This window comes from Zeugodacus cucurbitae, chromosome 5 (genome assembly GCF_028554725.1).
Source record: "Zeugodacus cucurbitae isolate PBARC_wt_2022May chromosome 5, idZeuCucr1.2, whole genome shotgun sequence".
NCBI classification, from domain to species: Eukaryota; Metazoa; Arthropoda; class Insecta; order Diptera; family Tephritidae; genus Zeugodacus; species Zeugodacus cucurbitae.
The window spans coordinates 74,750,138-74,775,255 of record NC_071670.1 but is presented as its reverse complement, the minus strand read 5'-3'; the positions used below and the strand labels follow the sequence as shown (position 1 = coordinate 74,775,255).

The 25,118-nt window shown below is 50.7% G+C and overlaps 1 protein-coding gene across 1 annotated transcript; it reads left to right on the top strand.

The window, feature by feature from the left end:
* Positions 1 to 11,128: 11,128 nt before the first annotated feature.
* Positions 11,129 to 13,286, top strand: LOC128922170 (uncharacterized protein DDB_G0282077; the record flags this gene model as incomplete). The annotated part of the gene is made up of 3 exons (XM_054231823.1): positions 11,129 to 11,374; positions 12,856 to 12,903; positions 13,003 to 13,286. Coding segments are annotated over 3 exons (578 nt in total), but the record flags the coding sequence as incomplete, so codon positions are not given.
* Between the last annotated feature and the right edge of the window lie 11,832 nt (positions 13,287 to 25,118).

Below are 25,118 nucleotides of genomic sequence, written 5' to 3'. Positions count from 1 at the left end.
GCTCCTGAGGAGCGGGTGCGTCCGGGTGGTGGCTCAAACGCTTTGGGCCACCTAGTAGGTTCCATTGGCTACCATTAGAGCCATTTGTGGCGAACCTAGCTTCACCAGGAGCGTGACAATCATATGAGTACCATAAAACCGATCTTTTCACTTTGACACGCTTGGACACGCTCGTGAGGAGCGGGTGCGTCCGGGTGGTGGCTCAAACGCTTTGGGCCACCTAGTAGGTTCCATTGGCTACCATTAGAGCCATTTGTGGCGAACCTAGCTTCACCAGGAGCGTGACAATCATATGAGTACCATAAAAACCAAATTTTTCACTTTGACACGCTCCTGAGGAGCGGGTGCGTCCGGGTGGTGGCTCAAACGCTTTGGGCCACCTAGTAGGTTCCATTGGCTACCATTAGAGCCATTTGTGGCGAACCTAGCTTCACCAGGAGCGTGACAATCATATGAGTACCATAAAACCGATCTTTTCACTTTGACACGCTTGGACACGCTCGTGAGGAGCGGGTGCGTCCGGGTGGTGGCTCAAACGCTTTGGGCCACCTAGTAGGTTCCATTGGCTACCATTAGAGCCATTTGTGGCGAACCTAGCTTCACCAGGAGCGTGACAATCATATGAGTACCATAAAAACCAAATTTTTCACTTTGACACGCTCCTGAGGAGCGGGTGCGTCCGGGTGGTGGCTCAAACGCTTTGGGCCACCTAGTAGGTTCCATTGGCTACCATTAGAGCCATTTGTGGCGAACCTAGCTTCACCATCTTTTCACTTTGACACGCTTGGACACGCTCGTTAGGAGCGGGGGCGTCCGGGTGGTGGCTCAAACGCTTTGGGCCACCTAGTAGGTTCCATTGGCTACCATTAGAGCCATTTGTGGCGAACCTAGCTTCACCAGGAGCGTGACAATCATATGAGTACCATAAAAACCAAATTTTTCACTTTGACACGCTCCTGAGGAGCGGGTGCGTCCGGGTGGTGGCTCAAACGCTTTGGGCCACCTAGTAGGTTCCATTGGCTACCATTAGAGCCATTTGTGGCGAACCTAGCTTCACCAGGAGCGTGACAATCATATGAGTACCATAAAACCGATCTTTTCACTTTGACACGCTTGGACACGCTCGTGAGGAGCGGGTGCGTCCGGGTGGTGGCTCAAACGCTTTGGGCCACCTAGTAGGTTCCATTGGCTACCATTAGAGCCATTTGTGGCGAACCTAGCTTCACCAGGAGCGTGACAATCATATGAGTACCATAAAAACCAAATTTTTCACTTTGACACGCTCTTGAGGAGCGGGTGCGTCCGGGTGGTGGCTCAAACGCTTTGGGCCACCTAATAGGTTCCATTGGCTACCATTAGAGCCATTTGTGGCGAACCTAGCTTCACCAGGAGCGTGACAATCATATGAGTACCATAAAACCGATCTTTTCACTTTGACACGCTTGGACACGCTCGTGAGGAGCGGGTGCGTCCGGGTGGTGGCTCAAACGCTTTGGGCCACCTAGTAGGTTCCATTGGCTACCATTAGAGCCATTTGTGGCGAACCTAGCTTCACCAGGGGCGTGACAATCATATGAGTACCATAAAAACCAAATTTTTCACTTTGACACGCTCCTGAGGAGCGGGTGCGTCCGGGTGGTGGCTCAAACGCTTTGGGCCACCTAGTAGGTTCCATTGGCTACCATTAGAGCCATTTGTGGCGAACCTAGCTTCACCAGGAGCGTGACAATCATATGAGTACCATAAAACCGATCTTTTCACTTTGACACGCTTGGACACGCTCGTGAGGAGCGGGTGCGTCCGGGTGGTGGCTCAAACGCTTTGGGCCACCTAGTAGGTTCCATTGGCTACCATTAGAGCCATTTGTGGCGAACCTAGCTTCACCAGGAGCGTGACAATCATATGAGTACCATAAAAACCAAATTTTTCACTTTGACACGCTCCTGAGGAGCGGGTGCGTCCGGGTGGTGGCTCAAACGCTTTGGGCCACCTAGTAGGTTCCATTGGCTACCATTAGAGCCATTTGTGGCGAACCTAGCTTCACCAGGAGCGTGACAATCATATGAGTACCATAAAACCGATCTTTTCACTTTGACACGCTTGGACACGCTCCTGAGGAGCGGGTGCGTCCGGGTGGTGGCTCAAACGCTTTGGGGCACCTAGTAGGTTCCATTGGCTACCATTAGAGCCATTTGTGGCGAACCTAGCTTCACCAGGAGCGTGACAATCATATGAGTACCATAAAAACCAAATTTTTCACTTTGACACGCTCCTGAGGAGCGGGTGCGTCCGGGTGGTGGCTCAAACGCTTTGGGCCACCTAGTAGGTTCCATTGGCTACCATTAGAGCCATTTGTGGCGAACCTAGCTTCACCAGGAGCGTGACAATCATATGAGTACCATAAAACCGATCTTTTCACTTTGACACGCTTGGACACGCTCCTGAGGAGCGGGTGCGTCCGGGTGGTGGCTCAAACGCTTTGGGGCACCTAGTAGGTTCCATTGGCTACCATTAGAGCCATTTGTGGCGAACCTAGCTTCACCAGGAGCGTGACAATCATATGAGTACCATAAAACCGATCTTTTCACTTTGACACGCTCCTGAGGAGCGGGTGCGTCCGGGTGGTGGCTCAAACGCTTTGGGCCACCTAGTAGGTTCCATTGGCTACCATTAGAGCCATTTGTGGCGAACCTAGCTTCACCAGGAGCGTGACAATCATATGAGTACCATAAAACCGATCTTTTCACTTTGACACGCTTGGACACGCTCGTGAGGAGCGGGTGCGTCCGGGTGGTGGCTCAAACGCTTTGGGCCACCTAGTAGGTTCCATTGGCTACCATTAGAGCCATTTGTGGCGAACCTAGCTTCACCAGGAGCGTGACAATCATATGAGTACCATAAAAACCAAATTTTTCACTTTGACACGCTCCTGAGGAGCGGGTGCGTCCGGGTGGTGGCTCAAACGCTTTGGGCCACGTAGTAGGTTCCATTGGCTACCATTAGAGCCATTTGTGGCGAACCTAGCTTCACCAGGAGCGTGACAATCATATGAGTACCATAAAAACCAAATTTTTCACTTTGACACGCTCCTGAGGAGCGGGTGCGTCCGGGTGGTGGCTCAAACGCTTTGGGCCACCTAGTAGGTTCCATTGGCTACCATTAGAGCCATTTGTGGCGAACCTAGCTTCACCAGGAGCGTGACAATCATATGAGTACCATAAAACCGATCTTTTCACTTTGACACGCTTGGACACGCTCGTGAGGAGCGGGTGCGTCCGGGTGGTGGCTCAAACGCTTTGGGCCACCTAGTAGGTTCCATTGGCTACCATTAGAGCCATTTGTGGCGAACCTAGCTTCACCAGGAGCGTGACAATCATATGAGTACCATAAAAACCAAATTTTTCACTTTGACACGCTCCTGAGGAGCGGGTGCGTCCGGGTGGTGGCTCAAACGCTTTGGGCCACCTAGTAGGTTCCATTGGCTACCATTAGAGCCATTTGTGGCGAACCTAGCTTCACCAGGAGCGTGACAATCATATGAGTACCATAAAACCGATCTTTTCACTTTGACACGCTTGGACACGCTCGTGAGGAGCGGGTGCGTCCGGGTGGTGGCTCAAACGCTTTGGGCCACCTAGTAGGTTCCATTGGCTACCATTAGAGCCATTTGTGGCGAACCTAGCTTCACCAGGAGCGTGACAATCATATGAGTACCATAAAACCGATCTTTTCACTTTGACACGCTTGGACACGCTCCTGAGGAGCGGGTGCGTCCGGGTGGTGGCTCAAACGCTTTGGGCCACCTAGTAGGTTCCATTGGCTACCATTAGAGCCATTTGTGGCGAACCTAGCTTCACCAGGAGCGTGACAATCATATGAGTACCATAAAACCGAACTTTTCACTTTGACACGCTTGGACACGCTCGTGAGGAGCGGGTGCGTCCGGGTGGTGGCTCAAACGCTTTGGGCCACCTAGTAGGTTCCATTGGCTACCATTAGAGCCATTTGTGGCGAACCTAGCTTCACCAGGAGCGTGACAATCATATGAGTACCATAAAAACCAAATTTTTCACTTTGACACGCTCCTGAGGAGCGGGTGCGTCCGGGTGGTGGCTCAATCGCTTTGGGCCACCTAGTAGGTTCCATTGGCTACCATTAGAGCCATTTGTGGCGAACATAGCTTCACCAGGAGCGTGACAATCATATGAGTACCATAAAAACCAAATTTTTCACTTTGACACGCTCGTGAGGAGCGGGTGCGTCCGGGTGGTGGCTCAAACGCTTTGGGCCACCTAGTAGGTTCCATTGGCTACCATTAGAGCCATTTGTGGCGAACCTAGCTTCACCAGGAGCGTGACAATCATATGAGTACCATAAAACCGATCTTTTCACTTTGACACGCTTGGACACGCTCGTGAGGAGCGGGTGCGTCCGGGTGGTGGCTCAAACGCTTTGGGCCACCTAGTAGGTCCCATTGGCTACCATTAGAGCCATTTGTGGCGAACCTAGCTTCACCAGGAGCGTGACAATCATATGAGTACCATAAAAACCAAATTTTTCACTTTGACACGCTCCTGAGGAGCGGGTGCGTCCGGGTGGTGGCTCAAACGCTTTGGGCCACCTAGTAGGTTCCATTGGCTACCATTAGAGCCATTTGTGGCGAACCTAGCTTCTCCAGGAGCGTGACAATCATATGAGTACCATAAAACCGAACTTTTCACTTTGACACGCTTGGACACGCTCGTGAGGAGCGGGTGCGTCCGGGTGGTGGCTCAAACGCTTTGGGCCACCTAGTAGGTTCCATTGGCTACCATTAGAGCCATTTGTGGCGAACCTAGCTTCACCAGGAGCGTGACAATCTTATGAGTACCATAAAACCGATCTTTTCACTTTGACACGCTTGGACACGCTCGTGAGGAGCGGGTGCGTCCGGGTGGTGGCTCAAACGCTTTGGGCCACCTAGTAGGTTCCATTGGCTACCATTAGAGCCATTTGTGGCGAACCTAGCTTCACCAGGAGCGTGACAATCATATGAGTACCATAAAAACCAAATTTTTCACTTTGACACGCTCCTGAGGAGCGGGTGCGTCCGGGTGGTGGCTCAAACGCTTTGGGCCACCTAGTAGGTTCCATTGGCTACCATTAGAGCCATTTGTGGCGAACCTAGCTTCACCAGGAGCGTGACAATCATATGAGTACCATAAAACCGATCTTTTCACTTTGACACGCTTGGACACGCTCGTGAGGAGCGTTTGCGTCCGGGTGGTGGCTCAAACGCTTTGGGCCACCTAGTAGGTTCCATTGGCTACCATTAGAGCCATTTGTGGCGAACCTAGCTTCACCAGGAGCGTGACAATCATATGAGTACCATAAAAACCAAATTTTTCACTTTGACACGCTCGTGAGGAGCGGGTGCGTCCGGGTGGTGGCTCAAACGCTTTGGGCCACCTAGTAGGTTCCATTGGCTACCATTAGAGCCATTTGTGGCGAACCTAGCTTCACCAGGAGCGTGACAATCATATGAGTACCATAAAAACCAAATTTTTCAATTTGACACGCTCCTGAGGAGCGGGTGCGTCCGGGTGGTGGCTCAAACGCTTTGGGCCACCTAGTAGGTTCCATTGGCTACCATTAGAGCCATTTGTGGCGAACCTAGCTTCACCAGGAGCGTGACAATCATATGAGTACCATAAAAACCAAATTTTTCACTTTGACACGCTCCTGAGGAGCGGGTGCGTCCGGGTGGTGGCTCAAACGCTTTGGGCCACCTAGTAGGTTCCATTGGCTACCACTAGAGCCATTTGTGGCGAACCTAGCTTCACCAGGAGCGTGACAATCATATGAGTACCATAAAAACCAAATTTTTCACTTTGACACGCTCCTGAGGAGCGGGTGCGTCCGGGTGGTGGCTCAAACGCTTTGGGCCACCTAGTAGGTTCCATTGGCTACCATTAGAGCCATTTGTGGCGAACATAGCTTCACCAGGAGCGTGACAATCATATGAGTACCATAAAACCGATCTTTTCACTTTGACACGCTTGGACACGCTCGTGAGGAGCGGGTGCGTCCGGGTGGTGGCTCAAACGCTTTGGGCCACCTAGTAGGTTCCATTGGCTACCATTAGAGCCATTTGTGGCGAACCTAGCTTCACCAGGAGCGTGACAATCATATGAGTACCATAAAACCGATCCTTTCACTTTGACACGCTTGGACACGCTCGTGAGGAGCGGGTGCGTCCGGGTGGTGGCTCAAACGCTTTGGGCCACCTAGTAGGTTCCACTGGCTACCATTAGAGCCATTTGTGGCGAACCTAGCTTCACCAGGAGCGTGACAATCATATGAGTACCATAAAACCGATCTTTTCACTTTGACACGCTTGGACACGCTCGTGAGGAGCGGGTGCGTCCGGGTGGTGGCTCAAACGCTTTGGGCCACCTAGTAGGTTCCATTGGCTACCATTAGAGCCATTTGTGGCGAACCTAGCTTCACCAGGAGCGTGACAATCATATGAGTACCATAAAAACCAAATTTTTCACTTTGACACGCTCCTGAGGAGCGGGTGCGTCCGGGTGGTGGCTCAAACGCTTTGGGCCACCTAGTAGGTTCCATTGGCTACCATTAGAGCCATTTGTTGCGAACCTAGCTTCACCAGGAGCGTGACAATCATATGAGTACCATAAAACCGATCTTTTCACTTTGACACGCTTGGACACGCTCGTGAGGAGCGGGTGCGTCCGGGTGGTGGCTCAAACGCTTTGGGCCACCTAGTAGGTTCCATTGGCTACCATTAGAGCCATTTGTGGCGAACCTAGCTTCACCAGGGGCGTGACAATCATATGAGTACCATAAAAACCAAATTTTTCACTTTGACACGCTCCTGAGGAGCGGGTGCGTCCGGGTGGTGGCTCAAACGCTTTGGGCCACCTAGTAGGTTCCATTGGCTACCATTAGAGCCATTTGTGGCGAACATAGCTTCACCAGGAGCGTGACAATCATATGAGTACCATAAAACCGATCTTTTCACTTTGACACGCTTGGACACGCTCGTGAGGAGCGGGCGCGTCCGGGTGGTGGCTCAAACGCTTTGGGCCACCTAGTAGGTTCCATTGGCTACCATTAGAGCCATTTGTGGCGAACATAGCTTCACCAGGAGCGTGACAATCATATGAGTACCATAAAAACCAAATTTTTCACTTTGACACGCTCCTGAGGAGCGGGTGCGTCCGGGTGGTGGCTCAAACGCTTTGGGCCACCTAGTAGGTTCCATTGGCTACCATTAGAGCCATTTGTGGCGAACCTAGCTTCACCAGGAGCGTGACAATCATATGAGTACCATAAAACCGATCTTTTCACTTTGACACGCTTGGACACGCTCGTGAGGAGCGGGTGCGTCCGGGTGGTGGCTCAAACGCTTTGGGCCACCTAGTAGGTTCCATTGGCTACCATTAGAGCCATTTGTGGCGAACCTAGCTTCACCAGGAGCGTGACAATCATATGAGTACCATAAAAACCAAATTTTTCACTTTGACACGCTCCTGAGGAGCGGGTGCGTCCGGGTGGTGGCTCAAACGCTTTGGGCCACCTAGTAGGTTCCATTGGCTACCATTAGAGCCATTTGTGGCGAACCTAGCTTCACCAGGAGCGTGACAATCATATGAGTACCATAAAACCGATCTTTTCACTTTGACACGCTTGGACACGCTCGTGAGGAGCGGGTGCGTCCGGGTGGTGGCTCAAACGCTTTGGGCCACCTAGTAGGTTCCATTGGCTACCATTAGAGCCATTTGTGGCGAACCTAGCTTCACCAGGAGCGTGACAATCATATGAGTACCATAAAAACCAAATTTTTCACTTTGACACGCTCCTGAGGAGCGGGTGCGTCCGGGTGGTGGCTCAAACGCTTTGGGCCACCTAGTAGGTTCCATTGGCTACCATTAGAGCCATTTGTGGCGAACCTAGCTTCACCAGGAGCGTGACAATCATATGAGTACCATAAAACCGATCTTTTCACTTTGACACGCTTGGACACGCTCGTGAGGAGCGGGTGCGTCCGGGTGGTGGCTCAAATGCTTTGGGCCACCTAGTAGGTTCCATTGGCTACCATTAGAGCCATTTGTGGCGAACCTAGCTTCACCAGGAGCGTGACAATCATATGAGTACCATAAAAACCAAATTTTTCACATATGAGTACCATAAAAACCAAATTTTTCACTTTGACACGCTCCTGAGGAGCGGGTGCGTCCGGGTGGTGGCTCAAACGCTTTGGGCCACCTAGTAGGTTCCATTGGCTACCATTAGAGCCATTTGTGGCGAACCTAGCTTCACCAGGAGCGTGACAATCATATGAGTACCATAAAAACCAAATTTTTCACTTTGACACGCTCCTGAGGAGCGGGTGCGTCCGGGTGGTGGCTCAAACGCTTTGGGCCACCTAGTAGGTTTCATTGGCTACCATTAGAGCCATTTGTGGCGAACCTAGCTTCACCAGGAGCGTGACAATCATATGAGTACCATAAAAACCAAATTTTTCACTTTGACACGCTCCTGAGGAGCGGGTGCGTCCGGGTGGTGGCTCAAACGCTTTGGGCCACCTAGTAGGTTCCATTGGCTACCATTAGAGCCATTTGTGGCGAACCTAGCTTCACCAGGAGCGTGACAATCATATGAGTACCATAAAACCGATCTTTTCACTTTGACACGCTTGGACACGCTCGTGAGGAGCGGGTGCGTCCGGGTGGTGGCTCAAACGCTTTGGGCCACCTAGTAGGTTCCATTGGCTACCATTAGAGCCATTTGTGGCGAACCTAGCTTAACCAGGAGGGTGACAATCATATGAGTACCATAAAAACCAAATTTTTCACTTTGACACGCTCCTGAGGAGCGGGTGCGTCCGGGTGGTGGCTCAAACGCTTTGGGCCACCTAGTAGGTTCAATTGGCTACCATTAGAGCCATTTGTGGCGAACCTAGCTTCACCAGGAGCGTGACAATCATATGAGTACCATAAAACCGATCTTTTCACTTTGACACGCTTGGACACGCTCGTGAGGAGCGGGTGCGTCCGGGTGGTGGCTCAAACGCTTTGGGCCACCTAGTAGGTTCCATTGGCTACCATTAGAGCCATTTGTGGCGAACCTAGCTTCACCAGGAGCGTGACAATCATATGAGTACCATAAAAACCAAATTTTTCACTTTTACACGCTCCTGAGGAGCGGGTGCGTCCGGGTGGTGGCTCAAACGCTTTGGGCCAACTAGTAGGTTCCATTGGCTACCATTGGGAGCCATTTGTGGCGAACCTAGCTTCACCAGGAGCGTGACAATCATATGAGTACCATAAAACCGATCTTTTCACTCTGACACGCTTGGACACGCTCGTGAGGAGCGGGTGCGTCCGGGTGGTGGCTCAAACGCTTTGGGCCACCTAGTAGGTTCCATTGGCTACCATTAGAGCCATTTGTGGCGAACCTAGCTTCACCAGGAGCGTGACAATCATATGAGTACCATAAAAACCAAATTTTTCACTTTGACACGCTCCTGAGGAGCGGGTGCGTCCGGGTGGTGGCTCAAACGCTTTGGGCCACCTAGTAGGTTCCATTGGCTACCATTAGAGCCATTTGTGGCGAACCTAGCTTCACCAGGAGCGTGACAATCATATGAGTACCATAAAACCGATCTTTTCACTTTGACACGCTTGGACACGCTCGTGAGGAGCGGGTGCGTCCGGGTGGTGGCTCAAACGCTTTGGGCCACCTAGTAGGTTCCATTGGCTACCATTAGAGCCATTTGTGGCGAACCTAGCTTCACCAGGAGCATGACAATCATATGAGTACCATAAAAACCAAATTTTTCACTTTGACACGCTCCTGAGGAGCGGGTGCGTCCGGGTGGTGGCTCAAACGCTTTGGGCCTTTGGGCTTTAGTAGGTTCCATTGGCTACCATTAGAGCCATTTGTGGCGAACCTAGCTTCACCAGGAGCGTGACAATCATATGAGTACCATAAAAACCAAATTTTTCACTTTGACACGCTCCTGAGGAGCGGGTGCGTCCGGGTGGTGGCTCAAACGCTTTGGGCCACCTAGTAGGTTCCATTGGCTACCATTAGAGCCATTTGTGGCGAACCTAGCTTCACCAGGAGCGTGACAATCATATGAGTACCATAAAACCGATCTTTTCACTTTGACACGCTTGGACACGCTCGTGAGGAGCGGGTGCGTCCGGGTGGTGGCTCAAACGCTTTGGGCCACCTAGTAGGTTCCATTGGCTACCATTAGAGCCATTTGTGGCGAACCTAGCTTCACCAGGAGCGTGACAATCATATGAGTACCATAAAAACCAAATTTTTCACTTTGACACGCTTGGACACGCTCGTGAGGAGCGGGTGCGTCCGGGTGGTGGCTCAAACGTTTTGGGCCACCTAGTAGGTTCCATTGGCTACCATTAGAGCCATTTGTGGCGAACCTAGCTTCGCCAGGAGCGTGACAATCATATGAGTACCATAAAACCGATCTTTTCACTTTGACACGCTTGGACACGCTCGTGAGGAGCGGGTGCGTCCGGGTGGTGGCTCAAACGCTTTGGGCCCCCTAGTAGGTTCCATTGGCTACCATTAGAGCCATTTGTGGCGAACCTAGCTTCACCAGGAGCGTGACAATCATATGAGTACCATAAAACCGATCTTTTCACTTTGACACGCTTGGACACGCTCGTGAGGAGCGGGTGCGTCCGGGTGGTGGCTCAAACGCTTTGGGCCACCTAGTAGGTTCCATTGGCTACCATTAGATCCATTTGTGGCGAACCTAGCTTCACCAGGAGCGTGACAATCATATGAGTACCATAAAAACCAAATTTTTCACTTTGACACGCTCCTGAGGAGCGGGTGCGTCCGGGTGGTGGCTCAAACGCTTTGGGCCACCTAGTAGGTTCCATTGGCTACCATTAGAGCCATTTGTGGCGAACCTAGCTTCACCAGGAGCGTGACAATCATATGAGTACCATAAAACCGATCTTTTCACTTTGACACGCTTGGACACGCTCGTGAGGAGCGGGTGCGTCCGGGTGGTGGCTCAAACGCTTTGGGCCACCTAGCAGGTTCCATTGGCTACCATTAGAGCCATTTGTGGCGAACCCAGCTTCTGGTAAAGTTTCGGGTAAAGTTTCTGGTAAAGTTTCGGGTAAAGTTTCGGGTAAAGTTTCTGGTAAAGTTTCTGGTAAAGTTTCTGGTAAAGTTTCTGGTAAAGTTTCGGGTAAAGTTTCTGGTAAAGTTTCGGGTAAAGTTTCGGGTAAAGTTTCTGGTAAAGTTTCGGGTAAAATTTCAGGTAAAGTTTCTGGTAAAGTTTCGGGTAAAGTTTCGGGTAAAGTTTCTGGTAAAGTTTCTGGTAATATGGTACTCATACGATTGTCGCGCTCCTGGTGAAGCTAGGTTCACTACCAATGGCTCAAATGGTAGCCAATGGAACCTACTAGGTGGCCCAAAGCGTTTGAGCCACCACCCGGACGCACCCGATCCTCAAGAGCGCGTCAAAGTGAAAAAATCGGTTTTTGGAGATTGTCGCGCTCCTGGTGATCGTGGAGTGATGGTGGATGGATGAAAAAGTTAGTGCTCGATAGCACCAACATGTATAAATAGAATTCCATCCACCTAGTGCATCCGTTCCATCCGCCAGTGACCACCAAAGGTGCATCATTGGGTGACCATAGACATATGGTACTCGTGCGATTGTCGCGCTCGTGGTGACGCTAGGTTCGCTACCAATGACTCAAATGGTAGCCAATGGAACCTACTAGGTGGCCCAAAGCATTTGAGCCACCACCCAGACGCACCCGATCCTCAAGAGCTCGTCAAAGTGAAAAAATCGGTTTTTGGTGATAGTCGCGCTCCTGGTGATCGTGGAGTCATGGTGGATGGATGAAAAAGTTAGTGCTCGATAGCACCAACATGTATAAATAGAATTCCATCCACCTAGTGCATCCGTTCCATCCGCCAGTGACCACCAAAGGTGCATCATCGGCATATGGTACTCGTGCGATTGTCGCGCTCCTGGTGAAGCTAGGTTCGCTACCAATGGCTCTAATGGTAGCCAATGGAACCTACTAGGTGGCCCAAAGCGTTTGAGCCACCACCCGGACGCACCCGATCCTCACGAGCGTGTCAAAATGAAAAATTCGGTTTTTATGGTACTCATATGATTGTCGCGCTCCTGGTGAAGCTAGGTTCGCCACTAATGGCTCTAATGGTAGCCAATGGAACCTACTAGGCGGCCCAAAGCGTTTGAGCCACCACCCGGACGCACCCGATCCTCACGAGGGTGTCAAAGTGAAAAATTCGGTTTTTATGGTACTCATATGATTGTCGCGCTCCTGGTGAAGCTAGGTTCGCTACAAATGGCTATAATGGTAGCCAGTTGAACCTACTAGGTGGCCCAAAGCGTTTGAGCCACCACCCGGACGCACCCGATCCTCACGAGCGTGTCCAAGCGTGTCAAAGTGAAAAAATCGGTTTTTATGGTACTCATATGATTGTCGCGCTCCTGGTGAGGCTAGGTTCGCTACCAATGGCTCTAATGGTAGCCAATGGAACCTACTAGGTGGCCCAAAGCGTTTGAGCCACCACCCGGACGCACCCGATCCTCAACAGCGCGTCAAAGTGAAAAAATCGGTTTTTAGTGAATTTTAGCTCATCTCTGAACCACCAACGCTTGCGCAGCCATTTTTCGCTAGTACATTTGAAAATCTTACACTTTCCCATGTTCGCCACCATTTCTAATCGATGATAACGACGTGTGGCCCCCTATAGGTGAGAAATTGTACTATACAGAACATTACCGTGTACACATTTGAAAATCTTACACTTTTCCAGGTTCGCCACCATTTCTAATCGATGACAACGACGCGTGGCACCCTATAGGTGAGAAATTGTACCATACAGAACATTACAGTGTACACACAGTGTACAAACTGTATATATTTAATATATTAAAACTTTTGTAACTGTTTTTTGGTAAAGTTTCGGGTAAAGTTTCTGGTAAAGTTTCGGGTAAAGTTTCGGGTAAAGTTTCTGGTAAAGTTTCGGGTAAAATTTCGGGTAAAGTTTCTGGTAAAGTTTCGGGTAAAGTTTCGGGTAAAGTTTCTGGTAAAGTTTCTGGTAAAGTTTCTGGTAAAGTTTCGGGTAAAGTTTCGGGTAAAGTTTCGGGTAAAGTTTCTGGTAAAGTTTCTGGTAAAGTTTCTGGTAAAGTTTCTGGTAAAGTTTCGGGTAAAGTTTCGGGTAAAGTTTGTGGTAACTTACCCTAAAACTATGGTAATATGGTACTCATACGATTGTCGCGCTCCTGGTGAAGCTAGGTTCACTACCAATGGCTCAAATGGTAGCCAATGGAACCTACTAGGTGGCCCAAAGCGTTTGAGCCACCACCCGGACGCACCCGATCCTCAAGAGCGCGTCAAAGTGAAAAAATCGGTTTTTGGTGATTGTCGCGCTCCTGGTGATCGTGGAGTGATGGTGGATGGATGAAAAAGTTAGTGCTCGATAGCACCAACATGTATAAATAGAATTCCATCCACCTAGTGCATCCGTTCCATCCGCCAGTGACCACCAAAGGTGCATCATTGGGTGACCATAGACATATGGTACTCGTGCGATTGTCGCGCTCGTGGTGACGCTAGGTTCGCTACCAATGACTCAAATGGTAGCCAATGGAACCTACTAGGTGGCCCAAAGCGTTTGAGCCACCACCCAGACGCACCCGATCCTCAAGAGCGCGTCAAAGTGAAAAAATCGGTTTTTGGTGATTGTCGCGCTCCTGGTGATCGTGGAGTGATGGTGGATGGATGAAAAAGTTAGTGCTCGATAGCACCAACATGTATAAATGGAATTCCATCCACCTAGTGCATCCGTTCCATCCGCCAGTGACCACCAAAGGTGCATCATTGGGTAACCATCGACATATGGTACTCGTGCGATTGTCGCGCTCCTGGTGACGCTAGATTCGCTACCAATGGCTCAAATGGTAGCCAATGGAACCTACTAGGTGGCCCAAAGCGTTTGAGCCACCACCCAGACGCACCCGATCCTCAAGAGCGCGTCAAAGTGAAAAAATCGGTTTTTGGTGATTGTCGCGCTCCTGGTGATCGTGGAGTCATGGTGGATGGATGAAAAAGTTAGTGCTCGATAGCACCAACATGTATAAATAGAATTCCATCCACCTAGTGCATCCGTTCCATCCGCCAGTGACCACCAAAGGTGCATCATTGGGTGACCATCGACATATGGTACTCGTGCGATTGTCGCGCTCCTGGTGAAGCTAGGTTCGCTACCAATGGCTCTAATGGTAGCCAATGGAACCTACTAGGTGGCCCAAAGCGTTTGAGCCACCACCCGGACGCACCCGATCCTCACGAGCGTGTCAAAATGAAAAATTCGGTTTTTATGGTACTCATATGATTGTCGCGCTCCTGGTGAAGCTAGGTTCGCTACCAATGGCTCTAATGGTAGCCAATGGAACCTACTAGGTGGCCCAAAGCGTTTGAGCCACCACCCGGACGCACCCGACCCTCACGAGCGTGTCAAAATGAAAAATTCGGTTTTTATGGTACTCATATGATTGTCGCGCTACTGGTGAGGCTAGGTTCGCTACCAATGGCTCTAATGGTAGCCAATGGAACCTACTAGGTGGCCCAAAGCGTTTGAGCCACCACCCGGACGCACCCGATCCTCACGAGCGTGTCAAAATGAAAAATTCGGTTTTTATGGTACTCATATGATTGTCGCGCTCCTGGTGAAGCTAGGTTCGCCACTAATGGCTCTAATGGTAGCCAATGGAACCTACTAGGTGGCCCAAAGCGTTTGAGCCACCACCCGGACGCACCCGATCCTCACGAGCGTGTCCAAGCGTGTCAAAGTGAAAAAATCGGTTTTTATGGTACTCATATGATTGTCGCGCTCCTGGTGAGGCTAGGTTCGCTACCAATCTCTCTAATGGTAGCCAATGAAACCTACTAGGTGGCCCAAAGCGTTTGAGCCACCACCCGGACGCACCCGATCCTCACGAGCGTATCAAAGTGAAAAATTCGGTTTTTATGGTACTCATATGATTGTCGCGCTCCTGGTGAAGCTAGGTTCGCTACCAATGGCTCTAATGGTAGCCAATGGAACCTACTAGGTGGCCCAAAGCGTTTGAGCCACCACCCGGATGCACCCGATCCTCACGAGCGTGTCAAAATGAAAAATTCGGTTTTTATGGTACTCATATGATTGTCGCGCTAATGGTGAGGCTAGGTTCGCTACCAATGGCTCTAATGGTAGCCAATGGAACCTACTAGGTGGCCCAAAGCGTTTGAGCCACCACCCGGACGCACCCGATCCTCACGAGCGTGTCAAAATGAAAAATTCGGTTTTTATGGTACTCATATGATTGTCGCGCTCCTGGTGAAGCTAGGTTCGCCACTAATGGCTCTAATGGTAGCCAATGGAACCTACTAGGTGGCCCAAAGCGTTTGAGCCACCACCCGGACGCACCCGATCCTCACGAGCGTGTCCAAGCGTGTCAAAGTGAAAAAATCGGTTTTTATGGTACTCATATGATTGTCGCGCTCCTGGTGAGGCTAGGTTCGCTACCAATGGCTCTAATGGTAGCCAATGGAACCTACTAGGTGGCCCAAAGCGTTTGAGCCACCACCCGGACGCACCCGATCCTCACGAGCGTGTCAAAGTGAAAAATTCGGTTTTTATGGTACTCATATGATTGTCGCGCTCCTGGTGAAGCTAGGTTCGCTACCAATGGCTCTAATGGTAGCCAATGGAACCTACTAGGTGGCCCAAAGCGTTTGAGCCACCACCCGGACGCACCCGATCCTCACGAGCGTGTCAAAATGAAAAATTCGGTTTTTATGGTACTCATATGATTGTCGCGCTACTGGTGAGGCTAGGTTCGCTACCAATGGCTCTAATGGTAGCCAATGGAACCTACTAGGTGGCCCAAAGCGTTTGAGCCACCACCCGGACGCACCCGATCCTCACGAGCGTGTCAAAATGAAAAATTCGGTTTTTATGGTACTCATATGATTGTCGCGCTCCTGGTGAAGCTAGGTTCGCCACTAATGGCTCTAATGGTAGCCAATGGAACCTACTAGGTGGCCCAAAGCGTTTGAGCCACCACCCGGACGCACCCGATCCTCACGAGCGTGTCAAAATGAAAAATTCGGTTTTTATGGTACTCATATGATTGTCGCGCTCCTGGTGAAGCTAGGTTCGCCACTAATGGCTCTAATGGTAGCCAATGGAACCTACTAGATGGCCCAAAGCGTTTGAGCCACCACCCGGACGCACCCGATCCTCACGAGCGTGTCCAAGCGTGTCAAAGTGAAAAAAACGGTTTTTATGGTACTCATATGATTGTCGCGCTCCTGGTGAAGCTAGGTTCGCTACCAATGGCTCTAATGGTAGCCAATGGAACCTACTAGGTGGCCCAAAGCGTTTGAGCCACCACCCGGACGCACCCGATCCTCAAGAGCGCGTCAAAGTGAAAAAATCGGTTTTTGGTGATTGTCGCGCTCCTGGTGATCGTGGAGTGATGGTGGATGGATGAAAAAGTTAGTGCTCGATAGCACCAACATGTATAAATAGAATTCCATCCACCTAGTGCATCCGTTCCATCCGCCAGTGACCACCAAAGGTGCATCATTGGGTGACCATAGACCTATGGTACTCGTGCGATTGTCGCGCTCGTGGTGACGCTAGGTTCGCTACCAATGACTCAAATGGTAGCCAATGGAACCTACTAGGTGGCCCAAAGCGTTTGAGCCACCACCCAGACGCACCCGATCCTCAAGAGCGCGTCAAAGTGAAAAAATCGGTTTTTGGTGATTGTCGCGCTCCTGGTGATCGTGGAGTCATGGTGGATGGATGAAAAAGTTAGTGCTCGATAGCACCAACATGTATAAATAGAATTCCATCCACCTAGTGCATCCGTTCCATCCGCCAGTGACCACCAAAGGTGCATCATTGGGTGACCATCGACATATGGTACTCGTGCGATTGTCGCGCTCCTGGTGACGCTAGATTCGCTACCAATGGCTCAAATGGTAGCCAATGGAACCTACTAGGTGGCCCAAAGCGTTTGAGCCACCACCCGGACGCACCCGATCCTCAAGAGCGCGTCAAAGTGAAAAAACCGGTTTTTGGTGATTGTCGCGCTCCTGGTGATCGTGGAGTCATGGTGGATGGATGAAAAAGTTAGTGCTCGATAGCACCAACATGTATAAATAGAATTCCATCCACCTAGTGCATCCGTTCCATCCGCCAGTGACCACCAAAGGTGCATCATTGGGTGACCATCGACATATGGTACTCGTGCGATTGTCGCGCTCCTGGTGAAGCTAGGTTCGCTACCAATGGCTCAAATGGTAGCCAATGGAACCTACTAGGTGGCCCAAAGCGTTTGAGCCACCACCCGGACGCACCCGATCCTCACGAGCGTGTCAAAGTGAAAAATTCGGTTTTTATGGTACTCATATGATTGTCGCGCTCCTGGTGAAGCTAGGTTCGCTACCAATGGCTCTAATGGTAGCCAATGGAACCTACTAGGTGGCCCAAAGCGTTTGAGCCACCACCCGGACGCACCCGATCCTCACGAGCGTGTCAAAATGAAAAATTCGGTTTTTATGGTACTCATATGATTGTCGCGCTACTGGTGAGGCTAGGTTCGCTACCAATGGCTCCAATGGTAGCCAATGGAACCTACTAGGTGGCCCAAAGCGTTTGAGCCACCACCCGGACGCACCCGATCCTCACGAGCGTGTCAAAATGAAAAATTCGGTTTTTATGGTACTCATATGATTTTCGCGCTCCTGGTGAAGCTAGGTTCGCCACTAATGGTAGCCAATGGAACCTACTAGGTGGCCCAAAGCGTTTGAGCCACCACCCGGACGCACCCGATCCTCACGAGGGTGTCAAAGTGAAAAATTCGGTTTTTATGGTACTCATATGATTGTCGCGCTCCTGGTGAAGCTAGGTTCTCTACCAATGGCTCTAATGGTAGCCAATGGAACCTACTAGGTGGCCCAAAGCGTTTGAGCCACCACCCAGACGCACCCGATCCTCAAGAGCGCGTCAAAGTGAAAAAATCGGTTTTTGGTGATTGTCGCGCTCCTGGTGATCGTGGAGTCATGGTGGATGGATGAAAAAGTTAGTGCTCGATAGCACCAACATGTATAAATAGAATTCCATCCACCTAGTGCATCCGTTCCATCCGCCAGTGACCACCAAAGGTGCATCATTGGGTGACCATCGACATATGGTACTCGTGCGATTGTCGCGCTCCTGGTGAAGCTAGGTTCGCTACCAATGGCTCTAATGGTAGCCAATGGAACCTACTAGGTGGCCCAAAGCGTTTGAGCCACCACCCGGACGCACCCGATCCTCACGAGCGTGTCAAAGTGAAAAATTCGGTTTTTATGGTACTCATATGATTGTCGCGCTCCTGGTGAAGCTAGGTTCGCTACCAATGGCTCTAATGGTAGCCAATGGAACCTACTAGGTGGCCCAAAGCGTTTGAGCCACCACCCAGACGCACCCGATCCTCAAGAGCGCGTCAAAGTGAAAAAATCGGTTTTTGGTGATTGTCGCGCTCCTGGTGATCGTGGAGTCATGGTGGATGGATGAAAAAGTTAGTGCTCGATAGCACCAACATGTATAAATAGAATTCCATCCACCAAGTGCATCCGTTCCATCCGCCAGTGACCACCAAAGGTGCATCATTGGGTGACCATCGACATATGGTACTCGTGCGATTGTCGCGCTCCTGGTGACGCTAGATTCGCTACCAATGGCTCAAATGGTAGCCAATGGAACCTACTAGGTGGCCCAAAGCGTTTGAGCCACCACCCGGACGCACCCGATCCTCACGAGCGTGTCAAAGTGAAAAATTCGGTTTTTATGGTACTCATATGATTGTCGCGCTCCTGGTGAAGCTAGGTTCGCTACCAATGGCTCTAATGGTAGCCAATGGAACCTACTAGGTGGCCCAAAGCGTTTGAGCCACCACCCGGACGCACCCGATCCTCACGAGCGTGTCAAAATGAAAAATTCGGTTTTTATGGTACTCATATGATTGTCGCGCTCCTGGTGAAGCTAGGTTCGCCACTAATGGCTCTAATGGTAGCCAATGGAACCTACTAGGTGGCCCAAAGCGTTTGAGCCACCACCCGGACGCGTTTTTATGGTACTCATATGATTGTCGCGCTCCTGGTGAGGCTAGGTTCGCTACCAATGGCTCTAATGGTAGCCAATGGAACCTACTAGGTGGCCCAAAGCGTTTGAGCCACCACCCGGACGCACCCGATCCTCACGAGCGTGTCAAAGTGAAAAATTCTGGCACCTACTAGGTGGCCCAAAGCGTTTGAGCCACCACCCGGACGCACCCGATCCTCACGAGCGTGTCAAAATGAAAAATTCGGTTTTTATGGTACTCATATGATTGTCGCGCTACTGGTGAGGCTAGGTTCGCTACCAATGGCTCTAATGGTAGCCAATGGAACCTACTAGGTGGCCCAAAGCGTTTGAGCCACCACCCGGACGCACCCGATCCTCACGAGCGTGTCCAAGCGTGTCAAAGTGAAAAATTCGGTTTTTATGGTACTCATATGATTGTCGCGCTCCTGGTGAAGCTAGGTTCGCCACTAATGGCTCTAATGGTAGCCAATGGAACCTACTAGGTGGCCCAAAGCGTTTGAGCCACCACCCGGACGCACCCGACCCTCACGAGCGTGTCAAAATGAAAAATTCAGTTTTTATGGTACTCATATGATTGTCGCGCTCCTGGTGAAGCTAGGTTCGCCACTAATGGCTCTAATGGTAGCCAATGGAACCTACTAGGTGGCCCAAAGCGTTTGAGCCACCACCCGGACGCACCCGATCCTCACGAGCGTGTCCAAGCGTGTCAAAGTGAAAAAATCAGTTTTTATGGTACTCATATGATTGTCGCGCTCCTGGTGAGGCTAGGTTCGCTACCAATGGCTCTAATGGTAGCCAATGGAACCTACTAGGTGGCCCAAAGCGTTTGAGCCACCACCCGGACGCACCCGATCCTCACGAGCGTGTCAAAGTGAAAAATTCGGTTTTTATGGTACTCATATTATTGTCGCGCTCCTGGTGAAGCTAGGTTCGCTACCAATGGCTCTAATGGTAGCCAATGGAACCTACTAGGTGGCCCAAAGCGTTTGAGCCACCACCCGGACGCACCCGATCCTCACGAGCGTGTCAAAGTGAAAAATTCGGTTTTTATGGTACTCATATGATTGTCGCGCTACTGGTGAGGCTAGGTTCGCTACCAATGGCTCTAATGGTAGCCAATGGAACCTACTAGGTGGCCCAAAGCGTTTGAGCCACCACCCGGACGCACCCGATCCTCACGAGCGTGTCAAAATGAAAAAATCAGTTTTTATGGTACTCATATGATTGTCGCGCTCCTGGTGAAGCTAGGTTCGCCACTAATGGCTCTAATGGCAGCCAATGGAACCTACTAGGTGGCCCAAAGCGTTTGAGCCACCACCCGGACGCACCCGACCCTCACGAGCGTGTCAAAATGAAAAATTCGGTTTTTATGGTACTCATATGATTGTCGCGCTCCTGGTGAAGCTAGGTTCACCACTAATGGCTCTAATGGTAGCCAATGGAACCTACTAGGTGGCCCAAAGCGTTTGAGCCACCACCCGGACGCACCCGATCCTCACGAGCGTGTCAAAGTGAAAAATTCGGTTTTTATGGTACTCATATGATTGTCGCGCTCCTGGTGACGCTAGGTTCGCTACAAATGGCTATAATGGTAGCCAATGGAACCTGCTAGGTGGCCCAAAGCGTTTGAGCCACCACCCGGACGCACCCGATCCTCACGAGCGTGTCAAAGTGAAAAATTCGGTTTTTATGGTACTCATATGATTGTCGCGCTCCTGGTGAAGCTAGGTTCGCTACAAATGGCTATAATGGTAGCCAATGGAACCTACTAGGTGGCCCAAAGCGTTTGAGCCACCACCCGGACGCACCCGATCCTCACGAGCGTGTCAAAGTGAAAAATTCGGTTTTTATGGTACTCATATGATTGTCGCGCTCCTGGTGAAGCTAGGTTCGCTACAAATGGCTATAATGGTAGCCAATGGAACCTACTAGGTGGCCCAAAGCGGTTGAGCCACCACCCGGACGCACCCGATCCTCACGAGCGTGTCAAAGTGAAAAATTCGTTTTTTATGGTACTCATATGATTGTCGCGCTCCTGGTGAAGCTAGGTTCGCTACAAATGGCTATAATGGTAGCCAATGGAACCTACTAGGTGGCCCAAAGCGTTTGAGCCACCACCCGGACGCACCCGATCCTCACGAGCGTGTCAAAGTGAAAAATTCGGCTTTTATGGTACTCATATGATTGTCGCGCTCCTGGTGAAGCTAGGTTCACTACCAATGGCTATAATGGTAGCCAATGGAACCTACTAGGTGGCCCAAAGCGTTTGAGCCACCACCCGGACGCACCCGATCCTCAAGAGCGCGTCAAAGTGAAAAAATCGGTTTTTGGTGATTGTCGCGCTCCTGGTGATCGTGGAGTGATGGTGGATGGATGAAAAAGTTAGTGCTCGATAGCACCAACATGTATAAATAGAATTCCATCCACCTAGTGCATCAGTTCCATCCGCCAGTGACCACCAAAGGTGCATCATTGGGTGACCATCGACATATGGTACTCGTGCGATTGTCACGCTCCTGGTGAAGCTAGGTTCACTACCAATGACTCAAATGGTAGCCAATGGAACCTACTAGGTGGCCCAAAGCGTTTGAGCCACCACCCAGACACACCCGATCCTCAAGAGCACGTCAAAGTGAAAAAATCGGTTTTTGGTGATTGTCGCGCTCCTGGTGATCGTGGAGTCATGGTGGATGGATGAAAAAGTTAGTGCTCGATAGCACCAACATGTATAAATAGAATTCCATCCACCTAGTGCATCAGTTCCATCCGCCAGTGACCACCAAAGGTGCATCATTGGGTGACCATCGACATATGGTACTCGTGCGATTGTCGCGCTCCTGGTGACGCTAGATTCGCTACCAATGGCTCAAATGGTAGCCAATGGAACCTACTAGGTGGCCCAAAGCGTTTGAGCCACCACCCGGACGCACCCGATCCTCACGAGCGTGTCAAAGTGAAAAATTCGGTTTTTATGGTACTCATATGATTGTCGCGCCTGGTGAAGCTAGGTTCGCTACAAATGGCTATAATGATAGCCAATGGAACCTACTAGGTGGTCCAAAGCGTTTGAGCCACCACCCGGACGCACCCGATCCTCACAAGCGTGTCAAAGTGAAAAATTCGGTTTTTATGGTACTCATATGATTGTCGCGCTCCTGGTGAAGCTAGGTTCGCACCCGATCCTCACGAGCGCGTCAAAGTGAAAAATTCGGTTTTTATGGTACTCATATGATTGTCGCGCTCCTGGTGAAGCCAGGTTCGCTACAAATGGCTATAATGGTAGCCAATGGAACCTACTAGGTGGCCCAAAGCGTTTGAGCCACCACCCGGACGCACCCGATCCTCACGAGCGCGTCAAAGTGAAAAATTCGGTTTTTATGGTACTCATATGATTGTCGCGCTCCTGGTGAAGCTAGGTTCGCTACAAATGGCTATAATGGTAGCCAATGGAACCTACTAGGTGGCCCAAAGCGTTTGAGCCACCACCCGGACGCACCCGATCCTCAAGAGCGCGTCAAAGTGAAAAAACCGGTTTTTGGTGATTGTCGCGCTCCTGGTGATCGTGGAGTGATGGTGGATGGATGAAAAAGTTAGTGCTCGATAGCACCAACATGTATAAATAGAATTCCATCCACCTAGTGCATCCGTTCCATCCGCCAGTGACCACCAAAGGTGCATCATTGGGTGACCATCGACATATGGTACTCGTGCGATTGTCGCGCTCCTGGTGGCGCTAAGTTCGCTACCAATGGCTCTAATGGTAGCCAATGGAACCTACTAGGTGGCCCAAAGCGTTTGAGCCACCACCCGGACGCACCCGATCCTCACGAGCGTGTCAAAGTGAAAAATTCGGTTTTTATGGTACTCATATGATTGTCGCGCTCCTGGTGAAGCTAGGTTCGCTACCAATGGCTATAATGGTAGCCAATGGAACCTACTAGGTGGCCCAAAGCGTTTGAGCCACCACCCGGACGCACCCGATCCTCACGAGCGTGTCAAAGTGAAAAATTCGGCTTTTATGGTACTCATATGATTGTCGCGCTCCTGGTGAAGCTAGGTTCGCTACCAATGGCTATAATAGTAGCCAATGGAACCTACTAGGTGGCCCAAAGCGTTTGAGCTACCACCCGGACGCACCCGATCCTCACGAGCGTGTCAAAGTGAAAAATTCGGTTTTTATGGTACTCATATGATTGTCGCGCTCCTGGTGAAGCTAGGTTCGCTACAAATGGCTATAATGGTAGCCAATGGAACCTACTAGGTGGCCCAAAGCGTTTGAGCCACCACCCGGACGCACCCGATCCTCACGAGCGAGTCAAAGTGAAAAATTCGGTTTTATGGTACTCATATGATTGTCGCGCTCCTGGTGAAGCCAGGTTCGCTACAAATGGCTATAATGGTAGCCAATGGAACCTACTAGGTGGCCCAAAGCGTTTGAGCCACCACCCGGACGCACCCGATCCTCACGAGCGCGTCAAAGTGAAAAATTCGGTTTTTATGGTACTCATATGATTGTCGCGCTCCTGGTGAAGCTAGGTTCGCTACAAATGGCTATAATGGTAGCCAATGGAACCTACTAGGTGGCCCAAAGCGTTTGAGCCACCACCCGGACGCACCCGATCCTCACGAGCGTGTCAAAGTGAAAAATTCGGTTTTTATGGTACTCATATGATTGTCGCGCTCCTGGTGACGCTAGGTTCGCTACAAATGGCTATAATGGTAGCCAATGGAACCTGCTAGGTGGCCCAAAGCGTTTGAGCCACCACCCGGACGCACCCGATCCTCAAGAGCGCGTCAAAGTGAAAAAATCGGTTTTTGGTGATTGTCGCGCTCCTGGTGATCGTGGAGTGATGGTGGATGGATGAAAAAGTTAGTGCTCGATAGCACAAACATGTATAAATAGAATTCCATCCACCTAGTGCATCCGTTCCATCCGCCAGTGACCAGCAAAGGTGCATCATTGGGTGACCATCGACATATGGTACTCGTGCGATTGTCGCGCTCCTGGTGACGCTAGATTCGCTACCAATGGCTCAAATGGTAGCCAATGGAACCTACTAGGTGGCCCAAAGCGTTTGAGCCACCACCCGGACGCACCCGATCCTCAAGAGCGCGTCAAAGTGAAAAAACCGGTTTTTGGTGATTGTCGCGCTCCTGGAGATCGTGGAGTGATGGTGGATGGATGAAAAAGTTAGTGCTCGGTAGCACCAACATGTATAAATAGAATTCCATCCACCTAGTGCATCCGTTCCATCCGCCAGTGACCACCAAAGGTGCATCATTGGGTGACCATCGACATATGGTACTCGTGCGATTGTCGCGCTCCTGGTGACGCTAAGTTCGCTACCAATGGCTCTAATGGTAGCCAATGGAACCTACTGGGCGGCCCAAAGCGTTTGAGCCACCACCCGGACGCACCCGATCCTCACGAGCGTGTCAAAGTGAAAAATTCGGTTTTTATGGTACTCATATGATTGTCGCGCTCCTGGTGAAGCTAGGTTCGCTACCAATGGCTATAATGGTATCCAATGGAACCTACTAGGTGGCCCAAAGCGTTTGAGCCACCACCCCGACGCACCCGATCCTCACGAGCGTGTCAAAGTGAAAAATTCGGTTTTTATGGTACTCATATGATTGTCGCGCTCCTGGTGAAGCTAGGTTCGCTACCAATGGCTATAATGGTAGCCAATGGAACCTACTAGGTGGCCCAAAGCGTTTGAGCCACCACCCGGACGCACCCGATCCTCACGAGCGTGTCAAAGTGAAAAATTCGGTTTTTATGGTACTCATATGATTGTCGCGCTCCTGGTGAAGCTAGGTTCGCTACAAATGGCTATAATGGTAGCCAATGGAACCTACTAGGTGGCCCAAAGCGTTTGAGCCACCACCCGGAC